The sequence below is a fragment of the Phalacrocorax carbo genome, chromosome 7 (assembly GCF_963921805.1).
Source record: "Phalacrocorax carbo chromosome 7, bPhaCar2.1, whole genome shotgun sequence".
Lineage (NCBI taxonomy): Eukaryota > Metazoa > Chordata > Aves > Suliformes > Phalacrocoracidae > Phalacrocorax > Phalacrocorax carbo.
This window is the reverse complement of record NC_087519.1, coordinates 27399992-27427925: the sequence shown is the minus strand read 5'-3', so window position 1 is coordinate 27427925 and position 27934 is coordinate 27399992. Positions and strand designations below refer to the sequence as shown.

General features: G+C 42.5%; 1 protein-coding gene across 1 annotated transcript; it reads right to left on the bottom strand.

Moving 5' to 3' along the window:
- Positions 1-34: 34 nt before the first annotated feature.
- Positions 35-27162, bottom strand: PCCB (propionyl-CoA carboxylase subunit beta). The gene is made up of 15 exons (XM_064457182.1): positions 26965-27162; positions 25076-25195; positions 22705-22773; positions 20776-20832; positions 17343-17456; positions 15615-15725; positions 15212-15320; positions 14158-14278; positions 10207-10288; positions 8029-8152; positions 6824-6931; positions 3563-3663; positions 2264-2362; positions 1944-2037; positions 35-308 (listed from the first exon to the last, which is right to left on the bottom strand). The coding sequence occupies exons 1-15, from the start codon at positions 27127-27129 to the stop codon at positions 187-189; spliced, it is 1596 nt and encodes a 531-aa protein (XP_064313252.1). The 5' UTR covers positions 27130-27162; the 3' UTR covers positions 35-186.
- Positions 27163-27934: the final 772 nt, after the last annotated feature.

The following is a 27934-nucleotide window of genomic DNA, read 5'->3' as shown; positions in this document are numbered from 1 at the left end:
CCTTTTTGGTGAGTTAAACTGATAAGACCTCAAATTAAATTACATATGTAATTTATGATTTATTGATGGTCATTAGCAAAATCAAAATGAAAAGAAATATTTCTATTGCAAAGGAGACCTCTGCTTAAAGAGAGTGTGTTCAAAATACTGCCATGTCTTCCAGCGCAGCCAAGCCCCTCCTCACACTCACAGTGGGATATTAGCATGTTTCTTCCAGGGACTGGACTGTGTTTTACTAGCCAGCACATCTAGGTCATGGCAGATGCGCACACGGGTGCTCGAAGGTTGTATGATATCATCAACAAACCCTGTAAAAAACAAAAACAAAAAACCCTAACCATGAAGTGTTCACCTCTTGGCCTTCTGTATCTAGGCTGTAATGCAAATTTACAAAATCAATTCCAAATATTGTTTTAACAGTTCACACGTGTCGTGGTTCAGCCTCAGCTGGCAACTAAACACCATGCAGCCGCTCGCTCACTCCCCCTCCAACTCTGTGGGATGGGGAAGAGAATCGGCCGAGCAAAAGAACTCGTGGGTTGAGATAAGCACAGTTTAATAATTCCAATAAAATCATAACAATTATTATGATAATAATGACAATAATGTTAATATAATAAAATGGAAAAGGAAGGGAAAGAAAAAAAAAACCACAGAAACACAAACGATACAACCGCTCACCACCTGCCAACCAATGCTGCCCGTCCCTGAGCTGCGATTGCTGCCTCCCTGCCCCGGCCAGCCCCTCCCAGCTAGCATACTGGGCATGACGTTACATGATATGGAATATCCCTTTGATCAGTTTGAATCCGCTCTCTTAGCTGTGCACCCAGCAGAGCATGGGAAGCTGGAAATGTCCTTGACTAGCACAAGCGCTACCCAGCAACAGCCCAAAACATCTGTGTGTTAGCTCAACATTTTTTTTTTCCCATGCTAAGTTCAAAGCACAGCACTATACCAGCTAGAGTGAAGAAAATTAACTATCCCAGCTAAAACCATGACAACACGTTACAAATTAATGTAAGAATTTAATTTAGAATAGCCTGAAAAGGAACTATTCCTGTGTCAATAGTTTTTAAGTTAGAAACATTTGCTTTTCTGATTTTTGCAAAAGTTAGCAAGCCAAAAACTTCTGAGGAGGGGGCTTTGCTCACTGAGTACTGCACCTGTTACTGCAGAGTTTTAGCCATCCCATCTCCTTCTATCTACTACAATCAGTCTGATTTAAAGGTCTGAAGTATTGATTGGAAGAGACACCCTGTGACTTTGCACATGCAGGAGTCTGGTTTTTTTCTGGCTCAAACAGCAGTAATAGATAGTCTACTGTTAAACCGGAAGGCGCAATACTGGATATACTGGTTGTGGTGGAAACCAGCTTGGCTAAGTCGCTCCAGCTCTGTGACACTATTAATGGGATTGAAACAAAGCACAAAACTGATCAACAGAGTAAGCCAGCATAACTGGAAACAGAGCGCGCCAACCCCAGAGTCTACAGAACTGCCTTCTAGAGCACAGTTAATGCTTCAAAGCCAGAAGTAAGATTCAGAAGTAAAAACAGCGGAAAAATTTACTCCAAAGAGTCCTGGGGAACATCACTGAACTGGGCTAGACTCTAGGACTGTCAAATAGATTGTCAAAGCACCCATACTTTTAAGGAAAGGGCTGAGTTTTGAGATGCTTTCTAGTATCTACACCATGGAAAATACGCTTTTCAGTGCAGCCTCCACATCTCACCAGTCTCCATCTAAAGAAGTGTTTTCTGTCTAGATGTGTTTTACCTTCACTTGCACGAGCTGTGGTTAAGCCTCACCTTTCTGACTCAGACACAGCTGTCTTGCCTAAATAACATAGTCATTAGCAAAAAGTTTACTCAGGAGCTACAGATGCATCTACATGCAATGGCAAACTCAAAAGAGGGAACACAACATGTGAGATAACCATACCTCTCACAGCTGCCGGAAAGGGGTTTGCAAACTTATCCACATACTCTGCCTCTGCATCTGCCTCTTTTCCTCTGAAAATGATCTGGACAGCACCCTAGAAAGGTAAAGCCTACAGGTCAGTGGCGGTAGCTCACCCTGTACAGAGGAAAGCTGTCTGCTTTACCAGTCTCGTCCCCCACCACAGCATACAAAAGCACATTCAGGTACGCTGCTTCAGGATAAAAACCCGTTGTCTTCATCTTGCCAGGCCGCCTCTATAACGCCACAATAAAGGTGGCGATGGCAGCTGCGCCCCAGCGTGAGAGTCAGCCTGAATTTACCTTTGCACCCATCACTGCCACCTCAGCGGTAGGCCAGGCGTAATTTGCATCTCCTCTTAAATGCTTTGAACTCATCACATCATAGGCACCCCCGTAGGCCTGGAACAAAACCCAAGGGATTAATTAGTGTGAAGTGACCTCGCAGCAGCAATAGCCTACATTCTGGTTGCAGCTTTTACTGTTCCAAAGTCAAGCAAGTGGGACGAAATTTTACCTGAAAGAGAGCACGAGTGTCTCCATTTTGCTACAACAATCTTCTAAGCCTAGACATCTCTTTAGCTAGAACCTCAAAAGAGCAAGGAAGGGGGCTGCTGGTAACCAAGGCCATTCTTCATGGCAGATGAGGAGTCTGCGTATACCTGGAACACCAGGCCTCAACCCGCAGCCTCTGCACATGCACACAAACCAGTCGGTGTACTTCTGGAATTTTCTGACCAGGGAATGCAGCACTCAGACTCTGCAGTGTTCCACTCTGGTACTGGAAGTGGTCCAGACAGCAGTGATGAACAGAAACCACAGAACTGCAGCGCTAACTGCAGTAGAGCCTGTTTCAAGGCATTAATGAAAGCTACAGCAAGACTGCAAGCTTGGGAAGTGCGGACTGGTAATATTCAAAAGAACCAGAGAAGGCAAAGGGACAGAAAGAGGTAGGATTCTTTTTTCCTTTTTGCTGTGATAAGTCAAAAGCCTATCAGGAAAACAAGCAGGAAGGGCAGACCAGCAAGAAAAAAGCTAAGCCTTTTAGGACCCAGAAGGTCCCCAGAGCTTATGGCAGTGCGGTGTCAGGTGCCTTACAAAAAAAGAAAGTTAAGTAGACTATAGCAAAAGTATATATGGATGAAGAGAAACCACACAAGCACTAAATCTGCAGACATGGCAGAAGAAAGATACAATCAATCAGCACTGACTAGTTTTGGAAAAGGAGGCTGAAGTGGCAAGAATAGAGAAGATGGCAAGGATGTGCTGTGTGCAGACAGATGGCATGTCCTCAGTGAGACAAGCTGGGTGACAGAGGACAAATACTTGACTGAAGGCCTTCCAGGAAGAAAGCAAAGAGCAGAAACACGTGATTTCAGAGGAGAGCGGAGACAAAAGGAATGAAGGAACTGAGGTAATAGTCTGAGAATAGAAGAAATGGCATCTTGCAACCTGACATGAAGAGGTGTTACCAGATGGGACAGAGATTTGACAGTGATAGAAAGCAGAAGTGGGACAGATGGACAAAGCTTCACAGAACTAAAATGGCTACTAGTGAAAACAGGAACTCTAGAAGAACAGCATGGAATTGTGCCAACTTACTTTTCTGGTGATGATAGTAATTTTAGGCACAGTTGCTTCTGCAAAGGCAAACAGCAGTTTTGCTCCATGACGTATGATACCACCGTACTCCTGAGCTGTACCTACAAGCGACAAACAATTTTTTTGACTCTAGGGAATTTGCAAAAACCCCACATGCAGTTTGGCAACTGCCATAAGCTGTTACCAGCAGGAAACCTAACACCAGCCAGAGCCACATTAATGTCCAGGAGAAGGTAATATCAAGGTAATGTTCTCCATAAGATTCTGAGCAACTCTACAAAAAGTCTCTCACCAAATGCAGCATGTATTTGTATATACAGACCGTAACACTCACCAGACAGTGTCTTCCTAGGAACAAAATACAGTTATATTGATTTCAAGAGTCCAAATGTGACTAGCAGTGAAAAACCACAACCCAGATTCACTTCCCCAGAAACCCACTCTTCTAAACCCCTTTTTTCTAGACCGTACTGAAAGGCAGCTTGGCTACCACACCAAAGGCCTGTTCTAGTCTTCCTTCAAGCAAGCCCAAGATGATGGACCATAAAAGAGAGCATGAATTTCTCTAGAAGGATTCTCACAGCAGGTGCTCCTGGAGAATGGGCATATACTACACATAGGAATGCAAGTCATCCATTTTATAGGATGTGCAACACAGTTCTGTCCTAAACACAAGCTTGGCTGACTTGCACTTGGAAACAGGAATCCCATGTACTTTATTTCTAGGCTTTCTGAATTTCAGACCAGTGGATATAACTCTACAATTACTTTATAGCAGTTTATGTACCTACTGTCTTTTGCTTCCAGCACGTGAGATAACCTCTTAAAAACTTTTTTTAATCCATTCAGAAGACCTCAAAGTACTCTAAGTAAAAATTCTTCTATGTTTTTTTTTGTTAATAACTTACGTATTTGGCAGTCTGTCTGGTGGCTTGACTTCAATGCCTCCTCTCAACTGTAATTACAGTGTCAAGTAATTTATGCCTACACTTACAAACATCTGTTTTCAACACAATTTCACTTTTGGTTCTTGTATTTCCCTCCAGCCGGTGGGATTTGTCAAGCCTGCAGAACCTTCCCAGCAGCAGAAAAGCAATGTGATCTTACCCCAAGAAGCAGCCTGAACACAGCTGGGATGCCCAACCTCGACCCGGAAGCTGGGAAGCACTCACAGACCCTATAATCTAGTCACAGCCTTAGTTTCTAATGCACACTTAGAAGAGAGCAGCCACTCAAAATGCTTCAAGTGTAAGCTCAATTTAACTGTTATCTGAACTATTTACACTGTCATCCATGGCCAATTAACATAAACTCTTTTCTGGCCATAGATTCAGTCCCATTCTTGTTCTAAGTACATGGTATTATCCAGCTGCAGGATATAAAAAAAAAATGCCTTAAATGTAATCTCTGTGCACACCTGTTACATTGGGGACTATTTAAACTCTGCCTTGCCAACACTGTGACATGGTTTGTACACCTCGGTGTGACAGATTCTTTCTTCTCTACTGAACAGGGAAAGGAGGTGAGGAACACCTTCAGAATTTATTACTTCATCTGAAATTTCTAATGCTAATAGACTCATCTTGCCAAACTCCTTAAAATACAACTTTAGGATCACTATCAAGCCTCAGATCTCCTCTCTACCTTTCTCTGCTTTTATTTGTATTCCATTTATCTACTTTTAAACCAACAGTCTATTATGCAATATTAAGTTACCACTTTTCATTGGCTATATGGAAATAGCTTTTTTCTTGAATTCTCAGCAGCTGCAGTGAACTAAGCTGCTGCTTGGTCCATGTCAGCCGAGAAGGGTGTGGCTGCAGCAGGAGAGAAAGGATAGAGGGCAAGGCGGAAGAGGAGCTTTCTATTTAATGCCTTCTGTATCGCTGCATTGTTAAAACATGCAAAATACATTGTATTAAAATAAGAACTGGAATGCTGACTAGTGACATTTTGATGCTTTGATATCCGTAAAGGCCTTGAGGTAAACTGTGGTTTATAAGAGAGTTTTGACCCTATATTCAATCATGTGAAAGACTGACTTAGCTTGTTTATCAGTATAACAGTTCTACTCCCCCCCATCAGTTTTCTAATAGGTCATTTTAACATTAACTGCTCATATAGCCTATGCTGTCTCATCTCAGACATTTCCTTACTGATTTACCCAAAGCTTCTAAATCATGGGCATTTTTATCTGAAAAAATGTCTTGGAGCATGAAAGAACTTAAGCTTTCCAAGATACAGGGAGGGGTACGTATATGACTGAATCCATGGCAACCAAAGGACATACTTGTTTTTTCCCTACATCCTTTTACACATTTGGGCATTAAGTGGAGCAGATGAAGCTGGTGGATGAGATAGTTTCTCTTGCTGCAGCAAAGCTTGGATAGCAGCATGGGCCTGTGTCAGTGCGATGACTCCAGTGCTGAGCAGACTTTTGTTGGAATGCATCTTCACGGTGCCCTCAACTGCCACTCCTAGCACCGCTCTGACACACATGCACCCCTGTCCGCACGAGAGCCAGTGCTGTGCTCTCACGTAATCCTGTCTGGAGGGCTACAGACAGAGCGTTGGACTGCTTCCCACTGCCTCTCGGGAAGCCACAGTCTTTGCAGGGCCTTCTGGTACCACACTACCCAGCTTACAGGCATAAAACAGCTGAGAACTTAGAGGGTCATGGAGTCTCACTGTAATAAAATGAACAGCATAACTTCCATACCATTTATGAGAAGGGCAGCATCTCCACAGAATGCAGTTTTTTTTTTTCCCTTAGGCCACAAGCAACAGCTTTGCAACTCTGCTGGGACTCAAGGCAGCAGGACATTGCTTTCCACACCATGACACACCTGTGCTTGTCCTGGCAAACTGGTCATCCCAGCACGCCTATCACACTGCTAAACACTTCAGCATTAACTTACTGCATGGACTGGCCCCCGTCTCAGTGAAGCCCAGCAAGCCTTTGTGATCTCAGAACACACTGAGAGCAATATTTATTAGTGGCATAGTTAGGCAATTATTTATTTTTTCCTGCACTTTTTTGCATCTTTCAATATCCTTTTGTCGTGAGTACTGTACTTAGGTTACAGAGTTTCCATCCCAAAAAGCGGCATTTTAAAACCTGGCTTATTTAAGTCTACTACAGTAAAGGTCTTCTCATAGGGTTTTTAAAAGTGGTTTTTACCACCACCACCACCACCTCGCCTACCCCCACCCGCACCACCCCCACCCCGCAACTAGCTGGAATCTAATGGCAAGACACACCTGGCAAAAATCCTGGAACATCCACAAAAGTAATCAGAGGTATGTTGAAAGCATCACAGAAACGAACAAAGCGGGCTCCTTTCACAGAAGAATTTATGTCTAAGCACCCTAAAAGTTAAAGAGAGTAAAGTGTTAACCATTCCAGCTCATTTAAAAGTAAGATTAGAGTACAAGCTGCATTCAGTGGGCACTCATTTAATTTTTCTGATCATTGTGCATAGATGCTTTCTACCCCAAAAAGTAGCAGTTTAAATTATTTTCTTGTAATCTCTTTACTGATATTTTTTTTTCTGATCAGTCATACTAAAAGGCTAGCAAGTTCTCCACTTGAAATAAAAAATTTAAGTTTACATTTTTTAAAAAATAGTCCAATAATATTTTCAGAAAGATCAGCATTTTTGGTGAACATGCTGCAAAGTATTTATGTTCTCTTTCTGTGCCATTTAGAATTATATTATGTGTTATTACATTAAACCTAAATGCATTTTGTATAAGAGCATCTATCTGAAACACTGAAAATGTTTGTTAAAATTGAGAATATCAAATGAAGACTAAAGTAATTTTAAAACCTGGTGACTATCTAGTATCTTGATAGCTGTATCTTGTAAAGACTATCAAAAGAAAAAAAAAAAATCATACTGGGTCACCTGATTTTCCCGAACAAAAAAAGCACAAACCTCAAAAACATGGAGTGAAACAGAAAGTCCTGATTAGTGAAAGTCACTTCAGAAATTACCTAGTTAGGAGAGAAAGGAAAATCCTTTGACAGTTAAAAACAGAAGGATGATCTTAGCTACAGCTCCATGTTGTGCTTCATGTCTACATTATTTGAGGTCGAACCCCACACGTGTGTGTCTGAAAGCTTTGCTTTTTTTCTAGCTATAGAAAAAGGGGAAAAAAGTTACCTCACCCTACACCTGGCTTAACCCAGTTAATTGCAGGCTGCTGCCAAACAGGTCTGCTGCCCCCCCACTTATGTGCGCCTACCGCTCCTCTTGTGCTGGATACAGCAATCCATCAGTTCCCTGTGAGCACCACCACTAAAGAAACTAACTGCTTTTCAGTTTTAACACATCACAGCTGCATTACAATGAGATTCAAGACAAAGAAAGTGGTAGAAAACACAGTGGAAAAAGAAAAACCAAGCAGAGGGGAGGCACAAACACTGTTAATGTTTCCATCAGACTGGTATAGCCAACTCTAACCTGATGCTACTTTGGGTTGGTTGCCCAGTATCCCAACAGTTCGTCCGTTCATCCTGGCAAATCCAACAATGATGTTTCTGGCATAGGAAGGCATGATCTCAAAGAATTCCCTTTCATCAGCAATCTGCAAGGGTGAGAGTTTGGCAGAGCCCTCATCAGGACGTGTATATATATTTATATACGCGGGTGAAGACAAAATCAGTTATGTTAGTATCAGAAGTTTTAAAACATTTCAGAATTTGCAAAAAAAAAAAAACAAACAAAAAAACAAACCTTTTAGTCGTCTTTGCAGCCTTCACACCAGGAAGTAGCTAGTGCTGCACTTATTAGCAAAACTGCCACTTAAGCATTCCACCAGAGAACGTCTTTATGACTTTTCCTCTGTACTGAGCCTTTTTTCCTAGCTTGCAACAAATTAAAACTTCAAATCAGATGTTAAGAACGTCTTCCTCACGACTTAATTATTGGCAAACTACACTCTCAAAGAACAATTTCCAGTGATAAAGAGCAAATGGTACTTTATGGAGCTCAGACACTCTCCGTGACATGTTTAATATATACTCTATGTTTTTGTGAGCTCAGAGCCCTTTGTTAACAGACATGGCACGGTCCACTGTGTGTGTCTCCCACCTGCAACCGTGATGCCCTGGCAGCTGCACCTCTCTGGGGTTGAAGTTCCAGTGTGTGCTCGGCAAAGTAACATCCACTGGTGTGTAACACAGTGTCAAAATTCACATGTTCAAAAGCTATCATAATTATACGTGGAGCAGTAGCGACACCTATACATGGCTGGCTAGCGTCTTCTAGAATTCCTTGTTTTCGACTGTTTATGACAACTTTGCCTATACAGGCTGCAGTTTGCCAGTCGTTTTTGGGACTGAGGGAAATGAAAAGTTGTGAAAAATATAAGTATTGTTAAAGTAGGGTTATTTCCTTCCTTGATACTTTTCAAAGTCTGTGGGAGGGACTTTTTTTTTTCCCTCCTAATTCACTTTTTTTTTTTTTTAAAACCTTTTACCTTGGAACAGTTTGTACTGACATTCAGAATGAAAGCATCCAAAGATTCAAAACGTCTTGAGCATGCTTTCTCCACTAAAATGAGTCTAAATGCAGCCAGCAGCAAACTGAAACCTGTTAGCTGAACGCACGTGTGGTGAGAGATGGGCAAATAAAATAGCAAAAGGGAGAAATCTGTAAAGGTCCTGCAAATACAGCTGAACTCCTCCCACCACCTTGCATATGCTGCTTGTGAAATGGAGCTACTCTGTGCTTCATCACGCACCTCAGAACCCTGGGTCATCTGCGACTCAACAGCTGAGTGGTAGAAGCAGCAACTGGAAATGTTAACATTCACAATTTGGTCCCTCAGGGTGCTCTACAGGGGGCTGGAACAGTTTCATGTGATAAAGCTTCTTTTACAAGCACGTGCTCTGCCCAAGCATTTATCACATTGTTAAAACTGGAGACGTGAAGTACTCAAAGTTAGGCAAGTGAATTATCAGCATTGCCTATGCTGCTTTAATAAAACTTCCACTGTTTTATAAATGGCAATACTGGCTTTCAGGTTTCTTAAACAATAGCAAGATGTTTCCTTCCCTGCCACCCTCCCAAGGGATCTGCCTCACTTAATGTAAGTTCAGTATTGGATCTTCCAAGCCTCTGAGTGCTTGACTTGTAATTAAGAAAAATACATTTTGTACTGTCCGTGTATGTAACTGCCTCTTAGACTAAACAGAGAAGGGTGAATCTTTGAATGCACTCTATGTAGTTTATCACCTTTTATAAAAAAAGTGCTGGAATTCAAGACAGTCGTAACAAGGCGCAGGGACAGGGGCAAGTGAGAGAACTCAAAGCTGAGGGTTCTTTTAAGCCCAGAGAGAAAACTGAATCACAGCTCTTTCATCTGTAAGTTAGGGATGCGGCGTTAGGAAGATGTATCCTGAAAACAAACCTTAGTATTCCTTTCATCTGCTAAAAATCATTTTTTTCTGCAGTTTTTGTTGTCCCTTCATTCCTGGCTACAACACAGGTAAAAATAGTAACTTGTACTGTAATTAAACTTCTAGTAACTAAAAAAAAATATCTTGAGCACCATTCTATTTGGTTCTTTCAATTATTTATACACAGACTATAATATGTCCATATTAGTCTCGACAATGCTCACACTAGAAGACTTACGGAGTGTATGATATCCAGCATATCATAGGCTTTAGTAGATTCAATGGGGACAATGGTATCCAGCTCAGGAACCAGACGGTCACTGCAGAAAGTAAGGGTGAGCAACAATATTTACCAAGACAAAAAAACTCAGGCAAACAATTCCACCTCTCTGAGACTTCCTGGCAACTGCTTCTCAAATATGGGGCAAAGGAACAGGCCAGTTGTGCCTCATGCCACTGAGGCCTCACGTACCAGGAGGACAAAAGCCTGACCAATCTCTTCCTGAAGGAGACATCTCTTCTGTAGGCACCTATGTTTATGAAACCACCTCCCAGAGATACTATTTCTCCTCTTTGACTAGAAGAGCCGAATACTACATATGCTGAGTATCAGCGGGGAACTGGAGAGGCAGCAACTGCTACAAATGGCAGTCTGCAGGGGGCACTGGAGGCGTGTTGGACACAAGTTAGCAACGGGGAAAAGGCTTTGGTAGCAGGAGCGTGAGCAGCAGAGGCAGAAGAGCCTCCTTCACCAGCGGCTCCCGTCCTTAAAGCTGGACAGGCAGAACGGTTTCTCCCGATGGCAGAGCAAGGCTTCCTGTAGCATACCTGGATCAGCTGTGCGCACAAAGTTTCGGAGCAGCTCATTTGCAATTCTGATCCTTTCCCTGCCCACGCTGCGCGCCTGTGATTTTGAATACACTTAACCATAGGAAACCTTGCCATACTTATTCCCCCTGCCACCAAAACAAGCAGAGATTCATGGGTGGGGAACACATCCGCTCTCAGCTTCTTCAGTTGAATGGCTACGTTTAAGGAATCTTTACTGTTACTCTGCTTAACTCAACGGCGATGGGCTTCACGTGGAGCTTTACATTTAACAAAAGTGCTGCCTCCCTGTTAGCAGCTGACACTATCAGTGACCTCCATCTTTGATCATCTTAGCTTCATTAAGGACCTACAAATGTCAGCATTCACCGGGTCTTTGGATTCATTCACGGTCCCAACGGGGGTTTGTGTGTGTGTGTGTCAATTTTTCTAGGTCACCTCTGAGAAGACTTTTGTGCCATTCCATAAAAATACTGATCTACATTTGTTATAAAAATGGTGTTCCTGTGGAGTTCCTATTGAATTACCATTTTAACAATGCTGTGATTTTGTACATTTAAAACAAGACAACACAAGGCTCTAGACACCCAATCTGAAACTGAAGGAAGTGATCTGCAGTTTGCCAAAATCAGGCAAAGATGAATAATGCAAGCCCCAGGGCTGCCTGTGCTCCCTCACACAGCAAGACTAGAGGCACAAATCCTTGCTGAGAGAATAAGAGATATATTTATCAATAGAATAAAACTGACAGCAACACTTCACATATTTTTCCCATGATTAAGAGTATTGCATGCAAATATTTCCATAAAATGATATGAGACCGTAATCTGATGAAAGCAATAAATTTTAACATATTAAATCCCAAACTACAAAAGACTCTAAAACTTTTTCTGTCCATAGAGTAGATATGAACATGCTCTAAGTTCTGTCCACTACCTGTGGTATCCCAAAGAATCAGGAAAGTAGAAAAACAAAATTATTGCTCCCATAAATTCACAGTGCTGTAGAGTACTGAAGGAAACTACAATGGCATTAAAATGAATACCCACCATCAAAATGAAGACATTACCCAGGATATCACAAGTTTCAAAATCTCCTTCAAATCATCACAGGAAGAGGCCACAGGAGCTCGCTAGTAGAGTCACTGAACTTAAGAGGTTGAGAACTGTGTCTCTTACAGATCCCACTTATCAGAAAGGAACCACTGCTCACCATCAAAGCAGTCATCTGAAGCCTGCAACACTCACCCAGATTGATATTGGTTTGCGTTCAGTACAAAAGGGAAACTGTACACGGTTACCAAGAATTGATAATAACCTCCTCCAGAAATTTGTATGCATACTTCAAGCTTTAGAAGAAACAAAATTTGCTTATAGTCAAAGACACATAAAGGTAAAATCACACCACACAATATACGAAATGCCATGAACTGGACACCCTTCAAAGGTAGAGGACATATTCACCACTAGTCAGTCAACTTGGTACTATAAGGAACCTTCTAATTCTTTAGAACCCAGGCCACTGACATAAAAAATTCCAACTGACAGAAGTTTCAGCAACCAAGACTGACATTTTTCAACACCATAAAGAACCTACCCTTCTTGGGGGGGAAGCCAAAAAACCCTGAAATCAAACAACCCACCAGCTTCTGGACTTAACAATGAAGGCAAAAATGTTACATTTAATTTGCATTATTCATGGCAATTTTTTGCAGTGTGAAAATGATGCAATAAGAAATTAATTACTCTAGAGGAATGGGCTTTGACTGGAGCAGTGGTAAGGATCAAACACATCAATTCAAAGCAAAAGGAGTCTGTTAAGATGTCGGTACGTCCAGATGAAATATTACCAATGTAAGCATTAAGACCACAAATGGCAAAAATACTGGAGATGCTGCTACAAAAAAAGGCAAATTCAACAAATAGATCTGTCTTCCCATGTACAAAGACTACTAAAATTCTTAGCACAAATTGAGCATTTATTATACTGTGATCCTCTAATAATGTATCTAGTGCTACATAAAAGATTGCTTCCCTTAAGAAAATAAAGAATTGCTCGTATGCTTGTAGCTACAATGTAACTGACAGCTTCTCACAAGAAAACAACTGCCTATTATGAGATACATTGATTAAAAAAAACCAGACTTGCTTCTATAATGAAATTAAAATATCAAATTCAAGTCTACAGAGGGTAATTATCCCATTACAACTTGTTGAATGCTTAGAAAGAACATGATGACCTCAGAGATAATCCTCCAAATAACGTAAGAGATGTGCTTCGGTTTGTCACTATCAGACCAGAACAGTCTTCCAGTTTAATAAACTCCTACAGACCAACATCTTAGAAAAAATTAAGGCCAGTAACTAATCAGCCTGTCTGACCATTCTCTAAAAGTAATTGGGAAATTTATTTCTCTGATAGTGAACAATGTATTTCAGGTACCAGAGCAGTGATTTGTAGAATTGATCCAAAAAAACCTACCCAAACAAACTCTGCCAAAGACATTGCAAAGAACAGTGAAGCCTGAAGAGAAGATAACCTTCCTAACTCACACGTTAAAATCTTCATGCGTGTAAGAACCACAAGACATAGATCACACACATCTTTAGAACTGAAAGTAACAAATTCAGGAGCAGCTCCCACACCGGAGAAGGCAACAACCTCTTATGGGCTCCCTACAGATAGGGCTGAACTGGGGGTGCAACTGGATCTCAGGTCAAAATGCTTTTATTCCATCAACATTCTCTGCCTGTGACACTACTAACAAGGCTGTCTACTCCAACAGTTCCATGCTGGCTCTCTGGCTGTCCCTCTATCTCCTGGAAAAATTCTCTCATAAAAATCCAGTCACCATTTGTCCCCTCTTGAAATGACCCAAGTGCTTCCTAGTTTTGTTGCCAACTACACAATGAGCCTGACAGACAAGTGCCTAATACCTAAAACTTTCTGCCTTCTTTGCCTCCTTGCTGCTTCCCCAGCCCTAACCTTAACGAACAGAACCTACACGACAGACATGTAACTGACAAAGCAGGGCAAGTTCTCCCCACTTTTGTTCACTGTGCTATCTTCTGCCTCGCTTGCTTGTTTCAAGGGACTGTGACATCTGTACAGAGATTACTTTACCCATATTACAGCCTCCATAACATTGCTTTCAGAAAATAAATTAAGAAAAAAATCTATCAGTGGGCACATACATATGTACATATGCATGTTGAAACACCTCCCATATTCACATGTTGCAATGCAGAATCATCAGCCAAGATCCCAGACACAAACCAGTCATCTCTCTACACTCCTTGAGCCAGAGGAGCCATGAAATTAGGCTGACAGAGACCACAGACCTCAGCCAGTCTCCTCTTACCTGGGATCATGGCATTCACAGACTGGAGCTGGATCACGGTTGCTAAGAGGTAGGTAATTAAAGAACTCTCGGAGATTCAGTAAAGCATCTATATCATTATCAAAGGCTCTGTGCGCGACTCCTGGAAAGAGCCAGTTAAGCAGTTATTGAAATTACTTTGCAAGGTTTCATTTTCAAGCAAGTACCAATAAAGATACAAAGTAATAGCAAGAATTTTTAAACCCCAGCTATTAACAATCCTGAGTTTTAAGCCACCAAATTTTACCAGCTAAAAATATTTAGAAAATGTGTGACTGTATCAGACTTCCTCCTTAACAGGTCTGGATTGTTGATCTCATATTTATAATAATGTAAACTGGTTTATCAGCTGTCACAGACCTAGCTGGATCACAGCCTTCTGGAATTCAACCCAGGTTACTGTGCTGAACTCAAGCTTTGGACTGCAAGTTCTTTTATAAATGCTGGATCTGAGCAGTGTCTGTGTGGTTTTGGTTCATCACCAGTTCAGTTCAGACAGAATTTGAGATACCACAGTCATTTTGAGCTTCAAGGAGATTCATGAGTCACAAAGTTTTCCCAGAGGGGAAAAGAAAAAAGTGCTTAATCTCACATTGCCACTCAGTTTATAGTTAAGACATTCAATAAATCATGTCAGTGAGCAAACAAGAGACTGTTAAGAATCTTTCAACCCATGCAAATTTCTGGACAACAAACAGAAGAACCAATAACACCCAAAGCCTGCTTTGCTAAGCACTGTCCTCTGACAATGTTCCCCACTCTAGAATGTTTTGTGGATTTGCCACTTTCTCTTCCAAATCCCAGAACTGTCCCACACTCCCACTTTTCCTGTTTCCATTTCCATTACTAAAAAGGACTGGCAAGAGAGCCCTAAGATCCTGTGCTTAAGTAGAGTTTTATCACTTAGACTCAAGTGACACCCATGAGTACAAATATCTGTATTTTTGTATGTAAAAAATCAGCTGTTTAGCTAGAACAACTAGGTCATTTACTTTGAAGATTGGTTAGCATGTTAAGTAAACTACCCAGCTCTCACCGGATACAGCAGTGTGTGTCTTCGCACCACCAAGCTGCTCTTGGGTGACATCTTCATTGGTAACAGACTTAACTACATCCGGGCCAGTGATGAACAGATAGGATGTATCCTGGGGGAGAATAAAAAAACCACAAACCCACATAGTAAATGCTAGATCCAAGCTGAAAGCCACAGCTTCTAGAGGCTCCCCCCAAATCAGAAAGCAACAGAACATAGGGACAAATTTCTTTAAAATCCACAGAAAATGCAATTATCCACAAGTTATTTGGGAAAGTTTTTCTTGACTTTTCATGAAAAAAAAGCTTAAGAGCAGGAGACCATCTCAATAAATACCCTTCACATGAGGTCAGTTTGTGTCTGATCAATGTGACCAGCAGCAGGTCAGGATATACTCCACGCTTACCTTCACCATGAATGTGAAATCAGTTAAAGCAGGCGAATACACAGCTCCACCAGCACAAGGACCCATAATGAGGGAGATCTGTGGAACCACCCCAGAACACAGAACATTTCTCTGCAATAGAACAGACAGACATGTAGTTTTACCTAAAAAGTGCATCTTTTAAGTCTGTGCAGAGGTTCTGCAAGAATTCACAATCACAAACAGAAGAGGACAGCTTGCTTTATTTACTGGGAGACAAATGTCTGGACAGAATGTCTTGATGCAAATAGAACCAAAATAATTTTGTTGTTACTGTTTTGCTTCTTTCTGTTCCCATATATTTGATTTCATACACCATGCAATGACTACAAAGGAAGACGGGATGTGCAACCTCAACAGATGCCGCAGGGGCAAAAACTTCACTGAGCCTGGAATGCTGAGAATTGTACGTACCTGAAATTTGAACATACAGGTAGGCTACAGCTCAGATGCAGAAGCAAGCTTTACCAACCAGCTGTGGCAGAGATTCTTTTAAAATCAGATTCCTGCACCAGCTTGAGTTGTACACAATGGTGAATTATTGCTGTCCACCAATATGGATGGCACGTTGTCTGAAAAAATGTTTACAATGCTTACTGCTCAACTGGATTACAATTGACTTCTGTAGCTGCTGAACCGCATCATCCTAGATTGCGCTAATCCAGAAGACTGTTAGCATCTAACTTGTCATCCCACCGGCTCGCATTCCTGCTGAAAGCACAGTCATGTTTATGTTTCGTGCACTTACTTTAAAACTGTGTGATTGGTAGGCATATAAAATAATGTCGTTTCAGTGAAAAAAAACTACCCTAGAGGAAAAATTCATGCATTAGCCACAAAAATATTTTAGAAATATACAATTTCCACCAGTACAGTCAGTACTGGATGTCCCCAAATGGTAAGGTTAACAGGTTCCATTGTACTGCACACTCTTCTTTAACAGAAACCTCTGATTTGCATCTTCTTTTCTTTATTTTTTCCCCTCAAACTTTTTTTCCCCCCCACTGACCTAACATCTTGACAGAACAGGCATCTTGATGCTTCTGATCTGAGTTTCTCAAGTTTTTTCCAGGTGCAGAGTGTTTGATTTACTTCAAGTCCCTTTTTCTGCAGTGGAAATCGTTCACCCTTTATCAGCCCTACTGAAAACAAATCTGCTCTGTGAAATTCTTAACATGTCTGTATTTCAAAGGAGTCATGGGGACAGCTGGTGGTGGGTCACAACCATCAGTCACCCAACAAAACACACTCTGAACTACAGCATGCCCCACATGTCTCAGACAGATAAACACTCAAGAGAAATTATATCCCAACACAGGCAATCTATACATTAGTGTGAATCAGAAAGTTAATTGAAAGAAACCCCAAAAACTGTTTAAGTAAATTGCCTATTCTTTCAGTCTTATGACAAAGCTGACTATATAGCGCAACTCCTACAGAGCTCACAGGGTTTTACAAGGCTCATTGTTACCCTCGTTTAACAGATGGCTAAATGGAACTAAGCGGTTCAGTAATTTGCTCAAAGCCAAGAAAAGAACCAAGTCCAGGTCTCACAAGCCCTCATATATGCTGCTCTATCCACCAGGTAACACTGGCTGAAATAGGATGATGATAACCTAAGATTTACTTACAAACACCAACTTAAGTAAAGACAGACTTTGTCCATCTTTGTGGGTGCCAAGCTTCCTGGTCATCCAGCAGCCTACTTACCAAAAATATATCTGCATAGCCAGCCAAGGACTCCACTCCCTCCTGGATACGGGCTCCTCCAGAGTCATTCAGCCCAATCACGGGTGCTCCAACCATGGCAGCTTGATCCATGACCTGGTGATGAATACAAACTCCTCATTATTGACCTAGTTAAGCTAAAATCCCAAAGCAATCGACCCCCAAAATGTACATCCCCTAGAAAAAAAAATTCCATACATGCCAGAATTTGAACTACCTACATAGTGCTCAGCTTCTCCTTCACTTGTATTAACTATGACAGTCACCAACTGCTATTGGGGTATCATGTTTGGACTCATTCAGACTGGAGGCTAAGATACACATTTAAGCCCTCTCATGACTTTTAATATTAATCTGCCTTTACTAGCTGCGCATCCCCATACTCACACCGCATTATCCTAACCCTGTGCTAAGGGACCCAATCACAGGAGTTTGGACCAGAGAGGTCTGATCTATCTCTGTTCAGAAGAGGTCTCAACTGCGCCTTGAACACTCCCTCATATATGTCTAATCTGACCTTAAAAGTTTATTGCAGTGGTAACTGTGTAATCTCCCTAAGCAGTATATTCTAATGCTCAATTATCCTTCGAAGTTCCTTGAGAAGGCTAGACGAAATCTTTCCTCCGGAAATTTAGAAACTTTACTTCTTTCTTGATATATAGTGGACAGGGAGAGCAATTAACTACTTCTTTGCCTCTGCCTTCATAAACATTCAAGTACCTCAAATCTTTCAGTCTTCATGTTTCCCTTCATGTTTCTAGACTCAGCACCATCAGTTCAGTCACACTGTTCTTTCTGCTTCCTCTTTCTAGCCCACTGATCATTTTGGCTACTTGCCTCAAGATCATACACAATACTCCAGCAGTAGGAGGACTGAATTCCTTACATTCCTTACATAAAATATTCCTGCTTATTACAACCCAGTAAAATATTTGCCATTTTCATAACACTACAACAGTGGCATTTTACATTAAGATCTGCTTTAGCTCCAAAATAATTTTCTGTAAAACTACACATTGTCAGTCAATCCCCATTCTGAATTTCAAAGTTACTTTTCCCTGCCTGGTATTAGCCATTTCGATCATTGCTACAGAATTATATCTTACTTCAGACAAATCTTTAACTTATTAAGATTTTTAAAACTTCATTCCTGCCTTTCAAAGTGCTTGCAGCATCAACTTTGAATTTTATATTGCCTTGAAACACAGTAAGCATACTCGGTCCCATTCAAATCAATAGCATCCCAGCAGTACCAAAACTCCACCCTGAATGTGAATCAGTGATAACTCCCTCTGTAGAGTTCTGAAGTGGCTTTGCTCTTACTTGCTGTCATTCAATGTAGAACAGGGGTTCTTCATGCTTTGTGCCTGTACATCCATTTAGAAGTTGAAATATCGCTGTGCTAGACACACAGAATGACTTTAAAATTTATATGTAATCCCAAATTTCAAAAGCATCTCTGCGGATTGCAGAGCCTCTGTGAGCCACAAGTGGTCTCATTTCCTTATGTGAATGTTACACAAGGCATTACCAAATGCCTTATTAAAGATTAGTTGAGTTGACATTTACTGCTTCTTCTTAGAAGGCCTGTCATCCTACCAGGGCAGGTTAGTGAAACAATTACACTGACACATTTTGCTATTTTCCAGGGCCTTATCTATGGAATAATTATTTCAAGACTTTTCCAGACACTGAAGTTCTTCCTAAAACACACATCAATATGCACATTCAGACTACCAAAAATGTGTTCGTGTATTTGAGACTAGACATTTTTTTGCCATACCAGTATTTGTAGGGAACATTTCAGGATTCATTCTCAAAAATACTTTCCTTCATCTCATGGACTCAACACTTGCCTTGAAACATGATGTCATAGATGCACACATAGGCTTTGAAGTGTTCCCCACCACAAACAGGCACATATTACTAGCAGAAAAGCCACACAGAATCTCTACTGCTTCAGGGAAATCATCACAGGCATTTAGTGTGCTCTGAAACACCACAACACTCTTCTGCCAAAGTAGCAGGCAATCCGTAGCCCAGACCTACCTAGCTTGGAGCCTTCCTGCAAGATGCCAAATATCACTACCTCTCTGCAACTCCAGGAAAAAATCCCAAATGGGAAATGATTACCATGAAAGCAGAGATCTCCAGGGAAGACCATCTAAGGAAGAGCAACTTCACTTACACGTTCCATGAGATTTTACATCTCTTAAGCCACTGGTAAGGTTAGCAGCAGCCAAGATCGTCTCTCATCAAACAGATTTCTGCTTCCCAGAATTGAGCCCAACAGGAAGAACTAAGGGACATGAGACAGATACCACACTACCCGGTGAGTCTTTTGAGCTCTCCACTGCCCAGGCTGCAGCCTCCAAAGACTCTGAGCCCCAAAACACCTGATGCATACAGAGCCTTCAAACTTTGAAGCCTACCACTGACACTGATGCCAATGAAGAACAGTACCAATTAGGAAGGACTCATATTTTTTTTCTAGTTCTGGTACCAACACTCTCCCTGCTTCTGCAGAAATAAGATTAAAAAAAAAAAAGCAGAAAGCATCCCAATATTCCAGTACCATTACATCCCTCCTGAACACAAAGAGACCCTGCAAAGCTCCAATGTGAAAGGGTAGTCTCAAGTCTTTCCCAATAACTGCTTGGCTTTACCAAATCTTGATATTATCCAGCCCAAAGTCTTCGTGTTGTCTAGTTTTATACCTTCTCACTGCTGAGGAGCCTATGCCAAAAAGTAGTTATTTCTATCAGAAGAAAAGGCCTTGTGCACCAAAAGCCTCGTTTCACCAGCCCACACCACTGAACATTCACGCATGAAAAATTTCTTGTCTTCCCCACCCCTGGGATTCAAATGCCAGCTTTTCCAGTGAGATGAGCAGACAAATGAGAATAAATAGCCACAAGCGCCTGATAACACAAGCTCCGAGTATCAAGGTGACCTCCAAGTCTAAAACTCTTTATCTTCAGATGGTTCACTTGTTACGTTTGCTTTTTATAAATATTACACACTTCCACATAGCACTGTTTATAGGAAAGAGTTTCTCCCAAGTCATCTCACATTTCTCCAGCAGGCAACGGCTAGTTAATTTCTATTTGTACTTTGCAAGTCTCTCATCTTTTGTAGCACAGTAGAAAAGGCAACTTCATTTAAATGAAGTGTGTATTACTTGGAAAAGCGCTCTCATACTCAAAAAGCTTGCTCTGCTTACCTGTGCTTTCACATCTTAAATGACATAAGGCAGCAGGCATTTTCAGGATGCCACAACACACACCAGAGTCCACTGAAGTCAGTCACAAATCACCTTCACCAAAATCATTAACAGAACAGATTGAAAAAAAAAAAAAAAGGACGCTGGCAATTTTGACAATTTTTTGGTTTATTTTCTCCTGTGAAGTATTACCTTGCAGATCTTCTGGGCATGAGCTCCAGATAAGCTACCTCCAAATACAGTAAAATCCTGGAGGGAAAACAAATTTTCAGATTAGGGAAAGAATCATTTCAGTAAAATGTTGTAAAATGTTGCAAGTAAATAGTATAATCCTACAATACTCTATTTGGTATGCTGCTCCAAAACAACCTGACTCCCTTAGTGCAGCCTGCACATCAATCCTGTTCAATATAAACCTTCTTTACAAGTAAAAAGGTATTTGCCAGTGGATTCTATGTTAAAATCACAAGCTTGCTAGGTCTCATTTGCCTTTTTTTTTTTCCCCTTTCACAGAAACATTCTCTCTTTCTACAAAGGTATGTTCTTCATTCATGGACATTATCAATACTGGAGTAGTCTGGAGGGATTTCACCTGTGAGGGGAGGGTCCCACTGCAAGGGGCAGCACTAAGATATGCCTGCAAACAGGCAGAAACAAAAAACTGAAAATATGCCATTACTCTATATTCATGAGTTATGCTCCAAGAGTCGATTACTCTTTTATGGGTGCTGTAGGGACTATGTCAGCCAAAACTGACTTGGTGGTGCCCCTGGGCCTGAGCAGTAAGATCTCAAACAAGCAACACAAGGCCCTGGGACTGATCCAGAAGAGAAGGGGGTTATTGACACCTACTGGCACCAACAGAGCCCAGAGCCAACTTCTGGTGAGCTTCACTGATGCATTCCCACTGAGTCTTAAATAAGTTCTAAAAACTGTGTGGACAGAGAACACCATGACTACGACAAGCGGTTGACCAAAAAGGAAGGAACACCTCAGGTGGCAGCTTGATTTGGAGGGGAGAAAGGATTTTAAATATAAATATAGATGTATTTATTTTTTAAAAAATAGGTATATCATGAAGGGGTACATTTAAACTATTTTAATACAAAAACTTGTGTTCTTCTAAAATTAAGGTCTGTGTTCATCTCCTATCTTATGCTCAAGCCCTTCCTCGGAAGAACTATGTATCTAAGAAAAAAGGCTGGGTGTACGACTTGAGCCAAGGTCACACAGCAACAATCATTTTGGCCATGACAGCAAATTGGTCAAAGGCTACTTTGTGGCCCAGAACGGAGTAGCAGTTACCAGTGATCTGAAAGAAAGTCTTTCTTTCACTGTGCTAAGACTAACCAAGATAAATCTCTACCTATGGCCTTTCCTCTAAAATATTTTTATTTTAATGTAAAAGGTATATTTTAACACAAAAAGTCTATTCTATCTATTTATATGCTATCTATCACAATCCCTTCAACTAATCAGAGAGTTCGAACCTGAAAAACAATTCAAGTTGCTCAACTGCCCTCTATCATTAATTCCACTCATTACAATCCCAGTTGGTATCTCCAGCAAACAGCCCCCATTCTGCAGCCTGAAACCCAGAAGATGGTTCTCAGAACTCGCAAAGCCCTCCACTGACACTTGCAGGCCCCCACGCGCCTGCAGGAGCTCACCCACACCCATCCAACTGCAGGGACAGAGTCAAAGCTTGCAATTGCTTTAACCACACAGCTCTGTGACTTGTCCATTAATTCTCTTCTTGGTTATCAAAAACATGTTTGTGGGGACTCCTCCAGCCTCTCAGCATATCAATATCCAATGATATTACACTGAAGTAATAAAAGTTTGTTTCTTCAAAACCTTCCCACTGGCTCTGCATTCTTTACTCTTTTCCTCTCTCCCTTGTCACAACCGCATCTATCACCCAATAAAGTTTTTCAAAATGCTTTTTTGCAGCATCTTGTCTGAGGGTGCCCTGCTTCCTCCCACAGGATGTTATGACTATCTTATGCTTATTGGTAGAAGGTAAACAGGTACATTAATACATGGCCACACTGAAATATTGTGAATTTATTCCAAAGTATAAGTTCATGCTATGTAAAGAAACAACAAGCAAAACCATACCTGACTGAAAACATAAGCCAGCCTCCCATTAATCCGTCCACGGCCAGTCACCACACTGTCTCCAGGATACTGCATTGAAAAACAAATTTAAAAAAAAAAAAATCAAAGCAGCATCGACATCCACTAAAAAACCTACAAACTTATACTGAGCACTACGTCAAAGCAAAGACTGATTCTCTGAGAGGACTGGCCTTTCATGTTTGCAGTTCAGGCTCCACAAAGATTTCACCCAGCCCTGGAAAGGAAAACTAGAGGTCAGATCACATTTTAGTTGTGTATTAGCGTACAGATCAGTGAATTTTGCAGTTTCCCTTCAAATTTCAGCACATCTGGAGTTAAGGCAAATCCTGACCTTAGAGATGTAACTTTTATTAGGACACATTATGTTTTTGAAAGAATGGGACACAGCACACAAACCTTTCTTGAGGTGTTGATACAGGGGAAAAAAACAACCCTGAAAGGTCAAAAAGTACAATTATAGTCACCTCAAATACTTCAACTTGACCTGTCCCATTTTTTCACCCTGTAAATAAGGGAAGAAGAACGAGCTGGAAGAGGAGATGGAGCCTGTGAATCTTAAGATCTCCTTATCTACATTGTCTCACTTTTTAGTATCAGAAATGTATACAAGTCTTTCAAGACAACAGTAGAAAAGAAACTTTACTGGGCTGCCATAAAGGAATTCCAGGCATTTAAATGCTTTTTGCTGTTTGGTATTGGAAAGCGGGGGGCGGGGAAGAGTATATCATGCAGGGCCCGCTCTAAGGGCCATTTATGCTCAAGGTGATCTGTTCTCAGGAAGGTCATACTGGTCCGGCAACTTCTCTCAGGCTGCACAGACAGCACTGCTGCCAACTCATGGTTCCTGGCACACAGAACAGCAGGAAACACACCTGTAGTTTCAGCTACTGCCTCACACAGATGACTCCTAAAAGCCTAAGCAGCCTGCAGAGTGGCCTGGATGTGAGTACAAGTCTTACCCTACCTTCAGAAAGTTCCAGTCTATGCTAAACTAATATTCCAGCTCACTGTCCACAGTTAGGTCATCTGCTGAGAAACCATGCTCTGTAAACAATATCTGCAGCTCACTGAAAGGTGAATTCTGAAGGACAAGGAAAAAGTTAACCCTCTTGTCACTCTGAGGACTTTGCTGCTCCCCGTATCTTAAGAAACAGCAATTTGTTATCAGCACTGTGGGATGCAGCACTGGGTAGCGTGACGAGAGGCAACACAGCAGTTATTTGAGTTTGCTGGGGAACAGAGTAAAAAATTACTTAGAGAAGAAAAGATATTTGCTCCTACACTCACTGATAGGGGGGAAGGTCTAACACGGCATCCTTCCCAGCATCAAATCCCCTCAGTCCCGGCTACCAGAACAAAAACAACTCCTTCACCTTTGCCAGTTCTCAATGCCCCAGCTTCTCATGGTGGAAGCCTGCTGATCCCTCCCTCATCCATAGGATGCAGCCCTACTACCTGACAGACTGAAAACTGATGAACTGGTTTAATAACCACGTAAACAGAGGCTGTAGTCATTGTATGCAGCATGGGGCAACAGCACATACAGAGCAGCTTCTCACCACAGCCCAAACCAGAATACTCCACAGCAAATAAGGCCTTTTGCTACAGGACAATTCATGTTGAACAGTCACAGCTGCATTAGCCGCCTACACACCCCAGCATGTTTGTTGGTCCTTTCTGTATTAAATCACAACAAAATGCTTTTCCTGTGTAGTAATTTATCAGGCATCAGTGTTACGGTGAGAGACTTTGGGGAGACATAGATTTTGTCATGTACCATATTTGTTTAGGATACGTGGCCATGTATCTGTAAACTGCGTAAGCAAGCAGACTACAACTTGCTAACAGACCAGTATGAATGCTTGAATTTCCAAACATACCAGATTTTAAGGCCCTAAAGGATTTTATGACCCTATAGTTTGGCAGGCATAAATACGGATCTGAGTTATTTCATCTGATAACTCTAATGTTACCTGTAGGGAGGCAGAAGCATCTACCCATATTTGTTCTTCATATCTAACTGGACTGACAAAGTTGTAACAACAAAGCTCTGCAGCCTCCTCTATTATTTAAAATACAGATCTAAGACAATATCTGGGGAGGTATTTGAACCAAACACGTGACCTTACAAAAAAGGTATCAACTTTAGACAATGGAAAAGTAAACCATGTAAGCTGTTAAATGGAAACTGAGATGGAAACTGAGACTAATAAAAGGAAATTTAAAAAAAAAAAAAAAGAAAGAAAACCAACCAAATAAATGACATGTGAACAGAAGAGCCTATTTTCAACCAGCTGGCTGGCTAAACAGCTGAGGACAAAGAAACAAGAGTTATAGGAAATAAAAATACCTTATTCTTATCAGAGTCCATCCCAAAGTCAGAACATCTGTGTTCCACAAACATGTCATATTCATCAAAACTGTCAGGGTCCAACAGCAGAAGAATTCGTTCTCTTGCTGTCAGCTTTCCCTGAAACAGAGCAAGGATTAATACAGCCATCAGGTGGTTCTGGTGCTGTTTACTGACCATCAGCAGATGCAGTTTAATCAAACATAGCCTCAGTTGATCTGCTATATCTGTCCCATTAAGCAAAGGCATGCCCCCAACACTGGAAATAGCCTATGTAGTGATTATCCTCCTTAAAAACAAATGTAACGCAACCCAGACTTTGAAAAGAAGGCCGCCTCTTGGAGCAGCTCTGTCACAAGATAAAGGAAAAAATTCTCCAAGCCTTTTCAACAAGATATAATAGCATCACAGCTACCTTTTCCTACACATTTTAATGCTGCTATTAAGGCCTTTGTTCTATTCTTACACATGGAACCCTTCCACAGCTAAACCAGTCCTTACCAACAGTTCACGGCTCAATTCACCACGCTCGATATTTGGCTGCAGCAAATGAGAGGGAAAAAGGAAATGCGACAGCCTGTGGGGATTTTCTGACAAAATCCTTTTGTTCATTTTTCTGTTGGACACTGGTACAGGCAAAAGTAGACATGGGGCCAGGAATGTCATCAATTGACCAGATACACACGTCCCTTGCCCAGCACTAATGATGCCACGCAGTAATAAACAATTGCAAAGAAGTTCTTTTTACCTTAACCTTTCAAACAAATTTGTAATTTCCAACCCAGGTAAGCATCTGTCTATGAAGGTCAGGGCACCTCGGCTTTCTTCTTTAGGGAATGGTGTGACCCTACCTCAACATGATGTTAAAGCACAGTTCAGCTTCTCTACAAAACTTCTGACCAGTAGGTGAAAAAGTTCATAAAAATCAACAAATGCAGGAGAGACTAATGTAAGCCATAGATCTTATATAAAACATAAGATGTTTGGGGGCCCTAGAGACACAGAAATGCTTGCGTATTGGTATGCCAGTGTCCTAAATGGAGCTCAGTGAGCCTGTAACCCTTTTCAGACGTTGTGTAACTGTGGGAGGGAAAATGCTGATGGGTGAACTGGTCACTCACAGAGTCTTCATGTGAATGGCTATTACTACCTCCTTGATGCCTACAAGCCATTGTGGTACCACTAGGTCCTTGCACTAAACTAAAAACACATCCTAGCAAGAAACAATAAACAGAAAGAGGAAAACTATGTTGTCACTGCCCTCAGCATAGCCTAAATTCTGAAAAACAGATGCAAGAGACTAAAAATCCAGTTGTGGTCATCCTTTCCATCAGTTTGCTTTATTTCCACTCTTCTAGCTCTCACCTCTTAGAGGATCAGCTTAGATTTGCAACAGCAGCGTAAAAGATAAAGCCATGCTGGACGATATACCTCCAAGCCCAGCGAAGTCTTGAGCGACCTCAAACTTACCATCGCATATTAGGGTAGAAATTGCAGCTTTTGCCTATGCTAGCTTCACGCATATGCACTATAGCCAACGTGACAAAGCTGAGGTAAATGAACTATTATTTTCACTGCCTGGAGTAACAGGTAGCGCAGTCTTTAATGCCACTTCAGGGCTCCCCCGCAAAAGGGCTTCCGCGGCTGAAACGCAAGGCCCCGAGTCTCCAGCGCTCCCGCTGAGGGCGGGAGGCCGACGGAGCCCCGCAGCATCGCTCCCTGCCCACCCCGGAGGCGGCGGGTCCCGGGCCGGGGGGCGGCGGTGACCACCCCTCCCCTCCCCTCCCCGCCTGTCGCGAAGCGGAAAAGCCCCGTTACGGAGCCCGCCGGCGGCGGGGAGAAGAGGGTCAGCGGGGACGGAGCTCCTCTCCCCGCCGCCCGCGGCTCACCCGCTTGTGCTGGGCGTCGATGCGGCCCCGGCCGCCGCCGAGCAGCGCGGCGCGACGCTTCTCCTCGATGCGCTGGGGCACGGAGGGCGGGCGGCCCCCCGAGGCGGCCCGCCGCAGCACCAGCACCGCCCCCGCCGCCCGCCGCGACACCCGCAGCGCCGCCATCTCATCGGCAACAAGGGCAAGGGCGCCTGCGCACGAGGGGAGGCGATGCACCGCCCCGCACCGCTCGGGGGCCGGCGAGACGCCGGGGGGCCTGGACGGGCCGCCGGGGAGGCCCGGGTCGCTGGCGGCTCGGGGTTGCCCGCCCGGCCGGGAGGTCTGAGGGGGACCGGCGGCCGGCTGGGCGCTGCCATCTTGGGGTCGCCTCAGCGCCTGCCCGCCGCGGGCAGCTGATCCCTGCCTCACCGAGGTCGCCTTGACCCCGCCAGTCATCGCTTTTGTCTTTGCCCTGGGAAGCTCTCCGACAGACCGGCGTGAAAAGGCATCAGCTCTTCCCAACCTCCCTTTCCTGGTTTGCTGGGATACTCTTGTGGCTTGGGAAGACTTGCGTTTACGGAGCGAGGGCGGCAAGCTGAAGCGTTCGGCTCTCCAGGTTAGCCGCCCTCTCTTCCGAGCGTTACGACCTATTTGTTAGGAAAACGCCATCCTTGTGGTATACCGGCACCGACTATCTGCCTCCTGTTGACAGGCAGCCTGGCTCCTGTCATAGCGCACTTTCATAAGGATGACTAAAATAAAGACCCCGTAAAAAGGGAGTGGATTAGCGGGGTTGGGGAATACACAGACCAAGTGACCTAGCTGCAGCATATCCGCAATCCAGAGATTTGATGTCCTCAGTTCCCAGGCAGCTTCCTGGTTCGCAAACGCACCCATCTGCCTACCAGGCAATTTGTTACTCCTGTAGCCCACCTCAGATGCTGACCACCAAGAAATAACTGGCCAGTTGAAGAGAAACTAAATAGTGTTG

Coding starts and splice junctions, on each gene's coding strand:
- PCCB (XM_064457182.1), bottom strand. CDS start 27,129: ATGGCGGCGCTGCGGGTGTCGCGGCGGGCGGCGGGGGCGGTGCTGGTG. Junction 17,457..20,775: donor ATGCCCAGAAGATCTGCAAG/GTAATACTTCAC, acceptor ATTCATCACCAG/GTCATGGATCAAGCTGCCAT. Junction 15,321..15,614: donor ATTTCACATTCATGGTGAAG/GTAAGCGTGGAG, acceptor ATTCTCCCCCAG/GATACATCCTATCTGTTCAT.